At 45.0% G+C, this 9,558-nt stretch overlaps 1 protein-coding gene across 1 annotated transcript; it reads right to left on the bottom strand.

Annotated features, from left to right (window-relative positions):
* Window positions 1-4,882: 4,882 nt before the first annotated feature.
* LOC105709194 (large ribosomal subunit protein mL42-like) lies at window positions 4,883-9,450 on the bottom strand. The gene is made up of 2 exons (XM_064363641.1): window positions 9,417-9,450; window positions 4,883-5,304 (listed from the first exon to the last, which is right to left on the bottom strand). Exons 1-2 carry the CDS (start codon window positions 9,448-9,450, stop codon window positions 4,883-4,885), a joined length of 456 nt encoding a protein of 151 aa, XP_064219711.1.
* Between the last annotated feature and the right edge of the window lie 108 nt (window positions 9,451-9,558).

Genomic DNA, 9,558 nt, shown 5'->3' with positions numbered 1-9,558 from the left:
AAGTTTAAACTTGGTGCCAGAGGCAATATGGAGCATGCATGCTGGGTTGCCCAACTTGATTGACAATTGAATTCCAATTAAGTTAGTTTCATGGGCGAAGTTTCTACTACATCACAGAGCTGAATGGTAAGGAAAACCACACTGAATTAGGCTTGTCTTTTATTTATTTTTTGTAGAGACGGGGCTCTCACAATGTTGCCCAGGTTGGCCTTGAATCCTGGCCTCAAGCGACCCTCCCATCTCCGTCTCCTAAAATGCTGGAATTAGAGCACCTGGACAAATTCTATGTTTTGACCACTGTATTTTCCTAGCTGCTTCCCAGCTAATCAGAAGCACATACAACTCAAAAATACCCAGGACACACAATTTCACAATAGTGTGTAGAAAGCAGGGCAACAAACATTATATTAACATTTAATTCTAGGCCAGGCACAGGGCTCACACCTGTAGTCCCAGTACTTTGGGAGGCCGAGGCGGGAGGATCACCTGAGGTCGGGAGTTCGAGACCAGCCTGACCACACGGAGAAACCCTGTCTCTACTAAAAATACAAAATTAGGCAGGCATGGTGGTGCACGCTCGTAATCCCAGCCACTCAGGAGGCTGAGGCAGGAGAATCACTTGAATTCGGGAGGCAGAGGTTGCAGTGAGCCAAGATCGAGCCATTGCACTCCAGCCTAAGCATTAAGAGTAAATCTCCATCTCAAATAAATAAATAAATAAATAAATAAATAAATTAATTAATTAATTAAACAACAACAAAAAAACAATTCTAAGTCATATCATTGTCTTATTTATGGTGACCATATTTTGTAAAATAATTGGAATGCATACTCTGACAAAATGTTGTTTTAGTTTTTTCATAGGAACTTTTGAAACTTTTAGTTGAAAGTTTCACAAATGTCTCAACATTAAATTACATTATGTTTAAATTGCCCGTCATTGTAGAATACAATAAAATTATCTATTCTTAATACTTAGCCTTAAGGTCACTACCATTTACTATAGCAACATTAATTACTCAGGTTCATGTAACTCATGATGATGTTAAAGAAGGAAAAGAGAATGTGTATGCTCAGAATATTTAGAATTATGTATCTTTATAGCTGGGCACAGTGGCCCATACCTGTAATTCCAGCACTTTGGGAGGTTAAGGTAAGGGGATCACCTGAGGTCAGGCCAATGTGGTGAAACCTCATCTTTACTAAAAACACAAAAATTAGCCAGGTGTGCCCAGAACCTAAAGTACGATAAAAAATAAAAATAAATTAGCCAGGTGTGATGGCACACGCCTGTAGTCCCAGCTATTCGGAAAGCTGAGGCAAGAGAATTGCTTGAACCTGGGAAGCAGAGATTGCAATGAGCTGAGATTGTGCCACTGCACTCCAGCCTGGGTGACAGAGAGAGATTCCATCTCAAAAAAAAAAAAAAAAGAAGAATTATGTCCCTTCACAATTCAGATTCCATAGATAATTTTCAGAGCTTCACTTTTATTAAGCTTTATATTTTGAAATGATGGTAGATATGCATGTAGTTGTTAGAAAATAGTACAGTAATATCTTGTGTAACTATGATATCAAAAACAGGAAACTGACAATACAGTCTACTAACTTAATCAGATTTCACCAGTTTTACTCACGTTCATTTGTGTGTGTTTATGTGTGTAGTTAATTCTTTGCAATTGTATCCACATTTGTAGATTCCTGTGACCACCAACCCAGTGAAGACACAGAACAGAAACAAACACCGGGTTTGCTCATGCCTGTAATCTTAGCACTTTGGGAGGCTGAGGCAGGTGTATCACTTGAGCTCTGGAGTTCGAGACCAGCCTGGCAACATGGCAAAACCCCATGGATTAGTCCGTTTTTACACTGCTGATAAAGACATACCCGAGAGTGGGAAGAAAAGAAGTTTAATTGGACTTACAGTTCCACATAGCTGAGGAGGCCTCACAATCATGGTGGGAGGTGAAAGGCACTTCTTTCATGGTGGCAGCAAGAGAAGAGCCAGGTACAGTGGCTCACACCTGTAATCCCAGCACTTTGGGATGGCGAGGGGGGCGGATCACGAGAGTTCAGGAATTTGAGACCAGCCTGACCAACATGGTGAAACCCCGTCTCTACTAAAAATACAAAAAAAATTAGCCAGCCGTGGTGGCACACGACTGTAATCCCAGCTACTCAGAAGGCTGAGGCAAGAGAATCACTTGAACCTGAGAGGCGGAGGTTGCAGTGAGCCGAGATCATGCCACTGCACTCTAGCCTGGGTGACACAGTGAGACTCTGTCTCAAAAAAAAAAAAAAAACAATGAGAGAGAGAGAGAGAGAGAGAAAACCAGGAAGCAAAAGCGGAAACCCCTGATAAACCCATCAGATCTCATGAGACTTATTCATTATCATGAGAATAGCATGGGAAAGACCAGGCCCAGTGATTCAATTACCTCCCCTGGGTCCCTCCCACAACATGTGGGAATTCTGGGAGATACAATTCGAGTTGAGATTTGAGTGAGGACACAGGCAAACCATATCATTCCATACCTGGCTCCTCCAAACTCATGTCCTCAATTTTCAAAACCAGTCACGCTTTCCCAATAGTCCCCCAAAATCTTAACTCATTTCAGCATTAACCCAAAAGTCCACAGTCCGAATCTCATCTGAGACAATTCCCTTCCACCTATGAGCCTGTCAAATCAAAAGTAAGCTAGTTACTTCCTAGATACAACGGTGGTACAGGTATTGGGTAAATACAGCCATTCCAAACGGGAGAAATTGGTGAAAACAAAGGAGTTATGGGCCCACGCAAGTCCAAAATCCTGTGGGGCAGTCAAATTTTAAAGCTCCTAAATGATCTTCTTTGACTCCAGGTCTCACATCTAGGTCATGCTGATGCAAGAGGTGAGTTCCTATGGTTTTGGGCAGCTCTGCTCCTGTGGCTTTGCAGGGTACAGCCTCCCTCCCACTGCTTTCGTGGGCTGGTGTTGTCTGTCTGCAGTTTTCCAGGCACACAGTGCAAACTGTCAGTGGATTTACCATGCTGGGGTCTGCAGGATGGTGGCCCTCTTCTCATAGCTCCACTGGGCAGTGCCCTAGTAGGGACTCTGTGTGGGGGCTCCAGCCCCACATTTCCTTCCACACTGCCCTAGAAGAGGTTCTCCACGAGGGCCCCACCCTGCAGCAAACTTTTGCCTGGGCATCCAGGCATTTCCATTCATCTTCTGAAATCTAGGGGGAGGTTCCCAAATCTCAATTCCTTTATTTATTTATTTATTTATTTATTTATTTTATTTTTATCAGGAGGGGACTGAGCCTGATGAGGTTGCAGGGCCGCAAAGCCCCGTCCCTGCCCCCTAAACATCAATTCTTGACTTCTGTGTACCTGCAGGCTCGACACCATGTGGAAACTACCAAGATTTGGGGCTTCCACCCTCTGAAGCCACAGTCTGAACTGTATGTTGCCACCTTTTACCCATGGCTGGAGCGGCCAGGACACAGGACGCCAAGTCCCTAGGATGCACACAGCACAGGGATCCAGGGCCCAGCCCACGAAACCACTTTTTCCTCTTGGGCCTCCAGGCCTGTAATGAGAGGAGCTGCAGTATGAATGTCCCTGACATGTCCAGGAGACATTTTCTCCATCTTCCTTGTGGTCTTGGGGATTAACATTAGGCTCCTTGCTACTCATGCAAATTTCAGTAGCTGGCTTGAATTTCCCCCCAGACAATAGGTTTTTCTATCTTTTTTTTTTGTGTGTGTGAGATGGAGTTTTGCTCTTGTTGCCCAGGCTGGAGGGCAATGGTGTGATCTCAGCTCATTGCAACCTCTGCCTCCCAGGTTCAAGCAATTCTCCTGTCTCAGCCTCCTGAGTAGCTGGGATTACAGGTGTAAGCCACCATGCCCAGCTAATTTGGTATTTTTAGTAGAGACGGCATTTCACCACGGTTGGTCAGGCAGGTCTTGAACTCCTGACCTCAAGTGATCCACCCACCTTGGCCTCCCAAAGTGCTGGGATTATAGGTGTGAGCCACTGCACTCGGCCATTTTTTTTTTTTTAGACAGAGTTTCACTTTTGCCAACCAGGCTGGAGTGTAATGGTGCCATCTTGGCTCACTGCAACCTCCACCTCCCAGGTTCAAGTGATTCTCCTGTCACAGTCTCCCAAGTGGTTAGGACTATAGGTGTGCACCACCACACCCAGCTAATTTATGCATTTTTTGTAGAGATGGGATTTTGCCATGTTGGCCAGGCTGATCTCAAACTCCTGACTTCAGGTGATCAGCCTGCCTCAGCCTCCCAAAGTGCTGGGATTACAGGCGTGAGCCACTGTGCCTGGCTGGGTTTTTATTTTCTATCACATAGTCAGGCTGCAAATTTTCCAAACTTTCATGTTCTGCTTCCCTTATAAAACTGAACACCTTTAACAGTACCCAAAGCACCCCTTGAATGCTTTGCTGTTTAGAAATTTCTTCAGCCAGATATCCTAAATCATCTTTCTCAAGTTCAAATTTCCACAAATCTCTAAGGTAGGGGCAAAATGCCTCCGGTCTCTTTGCTGAAACATAACAAGAGTCACCTTTACTGTAGTTCCCAAGAAGTTCCTCATCTCCATCTGAGACCACCTCAGCCTGGATCTTACTCTTCCTAACACTATCAGCATTCTGGGCAAAGCCATTCAACAAGTCTCCAGTAAGTTCCAAATTTTCCCACATTTTCCTGTTCTCTTCTGAGCCCTCTAAACTGTTCCAGCCTCTGCCTGTTACCCAGTTCCAAAGTCCCTTCCACTTTTTTTTTTTATCATTATTAGTTTACTATATATTAGTGAATACACCAGACTGCATTTTCTCAGATGGCAAGTGAGGCACATTTCTATTTGATTCTCCCGGGAACCTCAGCATCGTCTGTCTTTTGGAGGATTCGGATTCTTACATCTGTGATACCAACCATAAGGATACCAGTGGTGCTTAGTAGTAAAGAACATTTTGCTAAGTTGTTCTATCATAGGTCCTTGCTCAAGGGGTTCAACTTTTTCCTCCAACCTGGTTTTCAGGATTTGATTGTGTTTTTCTTCATTATTGTTCACAGGATCTTGCCAAGAGACAGGTTTTGTGTGTTCATATGGAATGTCCACAGAAGTGTGGTAGCATACCATTGTCCTGCCATCAGAAGTCAGAGCAAGTTCTACTTTGCAATTATAGTCGTCTGGTAGAGGAGAGTATGTAGATTTATGACAAACACAATATAAAGCTCCGTTTGGGACTGGAAATAAATGTTTCAAGATAGTTTTCTTTGACATCACCCATTTTACTGCAGCTACAGTAAACCCATTTTACTATGGTGTTTCAAGATACCTATCAAATGGTATGAAAAAAGATGATCTGAAGAGAAACTGCTTTTAAAATCTGCTTCTAGGCATACTAATTTCTACTCCTGCTTCATAGCTTCTTACCACAAGCCCGCCATCTTGTTTTACCACAAGCCTGCCATCTTGTTTCAAGCCAAGTCACCACATTTTGGTATTTTTTCAGCAATGCCCCACTCTACTGGTACCAATTTACTGTATTACTCCATTTTCACACTGCTGATAAAGACATACCTGAGACTGGGAAGAAAAAAAAGGTTTAATTGGACTTATAGTTCCATATGGCTGGGGAGGCCTCGCAATCATGGTGGGAGGTGAAAGTCCTCTCTTACTTGGTGGCAGCAAGAGGAAAAATGAGGAGGAAGCAAAAGCAGAAACCCCTGATAAACCCATCAGATCTTGTGGACTTATTCACTATCATGAGAATAGCATGGGAAGATACAATTCAAGTTGAGATTTGAATGGAGACAGAGTCAAACCATATCACCTGTCTCTACAAAAAAATACAAAAAACTTAGTTGGGTGTGGTGGTGCATGCCTATAGTTCCAGCTACTTGAGGAGCTGAGGTGGGAGGATCGCTTATGCCCAGAAGATCGAGGCTGCAGTGAGCTGAGATTGCACCACGGTACTCCAGCCTGGGCAACAGAGCAAGACCTTCTCTCAAAAAAAAAAAAAAAAAAAAAATCATGCCCATTCATTGAGTTACACTCTATGTCTCCTTTTGCATTGCAATGGCAGAGTTTAGTTGTGACAAGAAGTCAGCAGTATTTTCTATCTGGCCCTTTACAGAAAATGTTTCTTGACCCTTGTTCTTGGCTCACAAATGCTGAGACAACATGAAAAGCACCTTGATAGAAAATATTTCTAAGGTATAATTATTAACTTTTTTTTTTTCTTTGGAGACAGGGTTTTATCAGGCTGGTCTTGAACTCCTGATCTCATGATACACCTGCCTTGGCCTCCCAAAGTGCTAGGATTACAGGTGTGAGCCACCTCGCCCAGCCAACTTTTTTTTTTTTTAACACAAGTTCTCACTGCCATTACCCAGGCTGAAGTGCAGTGGTGCAATCACGGCTCACTGCAGCCTCCACCTCCCATGCTGAAGTGGTCCTCCCACCACAGCCTCCTGAGTAGCTGGGACTACAGGAGTGCACCACCACACGAGGCTAATTTTTGTTGAGACAGGGTTTTGTCATGTTGCCCAGGTCCAATTCCTGGGCTCAAGTGATCTGCCCACCTCTGCCTCCCAAAGTGCTGGGATTATAGGCGTGAGCCACCCTGCCAGCCAGTAACAACTCTTTGAAACAAAATAACCTAAAGGCAGCCGTAACCACACACACATTTCTAAGAAATCTATCTTGAGGGGTTATTGGCTTTTCTTTTGAAGCTGAAATTCCTACTCACACATCTCTGAGCATTGCCCTGAGTCTGGGGTCACATTTGTGTTCCCAGAGCATCAAAGATGTTTGTAAGCAAGTGCACATGTCATTTGGTAACAGACATCCAACACAGTTGAGAAGAGCTTTATATGTAAATTCTATTTTATCAGTCCTTGGTAAGAATCTTCAGCAAAATGAGCCATGTCCATTTTGTGACTGTTGTTCAAAGAACAGAACGTGATGTGACTTAGAAAAGTACTAACACTCAGCCGGGCGTAGTGGCTCACACCTGTAATCCAAGCACTTTGGATGCCAAGGTGGGTGGATCACCTGAGGTTGGGAGTTCAAGACCTGCCTGACCAACATGGTGAAACCCCGTCTTTAAAAAATAATAATAAATTAAAAAAAAAAAAAGAAAAGTACTAACACTCATTTCATATTTACCACTCAGCCTCAAACAGGATACCAACCAGAACTCAGCCGTGTGTGGCACTTAGTGGAGTTGAAAACTGCACAGTGTCTTCTTGTTCCAGCCCTTGAGGTTGTCAAGGTCAAGAGGTGGGCGTGGGACCATGCCAGTCATAAGGTGATTCTACATCAGCTCTGAACCCCCACTTCCACGCTCTGCTTTGTGATGCCAGTTGGCTTCCAGAAGGTTCTGCCCATAGGGTGTGTGAGGGGGACTCCAGAAGGCAGGAGGAAGGAGAAGGGACTGGCTCCTGCCTGCTGGCTGTTTCTTTCAGTAGTGCCACAGCAATAGCCTTTCATTACACTGACAGAATCAGCTGGGTCCAGTCTCCAGCAATTTTTTTTTTTTTTTGAGATGGAGTCTCACTCTGTTGCCCAGGCTGGAGTGCAATGGTGTGATCTTGGCTCACTGCAACCTCTACCTCCCAGGTTCAAGAATTTCTTCTGCCTCAGGCTCCTGAGTAGCTGGGATTACAGGAGTATGGGAACATGCCCGCTAATTTCTGTATTTTAAGTAGAAATAGGGTTTCACCATGTTGACCAGACTGGTCTCGAACTCATGACCTCAAGTGATCCACCCGCCTTCGCCTCCCAAAGTGCTGGGATTACAGGCTTGAGCCACCGTGCACTAACTTTTTTTTTTTTTTGACAGAGTCTCACTCTGTCACCCAGGCTGGAGTGCAGTGGCACCATCTTGGCTCATTGCAATCTCTGCCTCTTGGGTTTAAGCAATTCTTATGCCTCAGCCTCTTGAGTTGCTGGGACTATAGATGTGTACCACCATGCCCAGCTAATTTTTGTATTTTTAGTAGAGATGGGGCCAGGCTGGTCTTGAACTGCTGGCCTCAAGTGATATACCTGCCTCAGCCTTGCAAAGTGCTGGGATTACAGGCATGAATCACCATGCCTGGTCAAGTTTTTTTTTAAAGATGGAGTTTCACCATGATGGCCAGGCTGGTTTGAACTCCTGACCTTAGGTGATCCACCCACCTCAGCCTCCCAAAGTGCTAGGATTACAGGCGTGAGCCACCACGCCCGGCCATCTGGTCAAGTTTTTTTGGCATGGTCTCATTTTGCCACCAAGGCTGGAGTGCAGTAGCTCGATCTCGGTCACTGGCCACACCTGGCTAAGTTTTATACTTTTTGTAGAAACGGGGTTTTGCCATGTTGCCCAGGCTCCTCTCAAACTCCTGAGCTCAAGTGATCCACCTGGCTCAGCCTCCCAAAATGCTGGGATTAGAGGCGTGAGCCACCACACCTGGCCTTAATGCACTAACTTGCTCAGCCTCTTTGGCAAAAATTATTTCTTACAGAAATAGTGAGTAGAACAGTAGTTACTAGAGGCTGGGAAGGATGGAGGATAGGGAGAGGTTGGTTAAAGTATACAAAATTACAGCTAGGTAGGAGGGATAAGTGCAAGTGTTTTATAGCATTGTAGGGGGCCTACAGTTAACAATAATTTATTACGAAGGTAGAGCACAGTGGTTCAACCCTGTAATCCCAGCACTTTGGAGGCCGAGGTGGGGGCGGATTGCTTGAGCCCAGGAGTTTGAGACTAGCCTGGGCAAGATGGTGAGAACTTGTCTCTACAAAACATGCAAAAATAAGCTTGGCATGGTGGCATATATCTGTGGTCCCAGCTACTTGGGAGGGAGGCTGACGTGGGAGGATCGCTGGAGCCTGGGAGGTGGAGGCTGCAGTGAGCTGAGACCGTGCCACTGCACTCCAGCCTGGGTAACAGAGCGAGACCCTGCCTGAAATTTATAATAACTTATTACGTATTTTCAAGTAGCTAGATGAGAGGATTTTGAATGTTCTCAACACAAAGTAATAATAAATGTTCGAGGTGATGAATATGCTAATTATCCTGTTTTGATCACTACACATTGTATGCATCCAAATATCCCTATGTACCCCCATAAATATGTACAATCATTGTGTTAACTAAAATAATTTAAAAATATATTTAAAAAGGGAAAGACTGAACGCTTCCTGAGAGCAGGGACCTCCTTTGTCGAGGTCAGGGCTGTCTTCATCAACAAAACACTTCCTGGGACCTAGTAGATGCTTAAGAAATAGGAGTCGATTGACAGAACTCCCGAGCTCCACGAGGGCTCCCTAGGACTTTCACAGGTTCTTGTATGCTGGAGGGAGAGGTCCATCTTGGCTGGGAGGAGAGGAAGTAGGGGAACAATCGTCCCCTCCTCTACCTCGCCGACTCCCTCCTTTCCCACGGCCCCCTCCGCCATCCTCCTACCTTTCCCCTTCCCGGCTCTTCCTGGTCCTTCCCCGACCCTTCCCGGTTCCTCTTCCTGCCGCCCCTCCTGCCCTGGCCACCTACCGCTGCCCTTCCTCCC

The sequence above is a fragment of the Aotus nancymaae genome, unplaced genomic scaffold (assembly GCF_030222135.1).
Source record: "Aotus nancymaae isolate 86718 unplaced genomic scaffold, 86718_ANA_hifiasm-v0.15.2.pri h1tg000006l, whole genome shotgun sequence".
Taxonomy (NCBI): domain Eukaryota; kingdom Metazoa; phylum Chordata; class Mammalia; order Primates; family Aotidae; genus Aotus; species Aotus nancymaae.
The sequence above is the reverse complement of the archived record's forward strand: the minus strand, read 5'-3'. Positions and strand labels throughout refer to the sequence as shown.

Coding starts and splice junctions, on each gene's coding strand:
- LOC105709194 (XM_064363641.1), bottom strand. CDS start 9,450: ATGGCGGAGGGGGCCGTGGGAAAGGAGGGAGTCG. Junction 5,305..9,416: donor CGTGGGAAAGGAGGGAGTCG/GCGAGGTAGAGG, acceptor GGTTTACTGTAG/CTGCAGTAAAATGGGTGATG.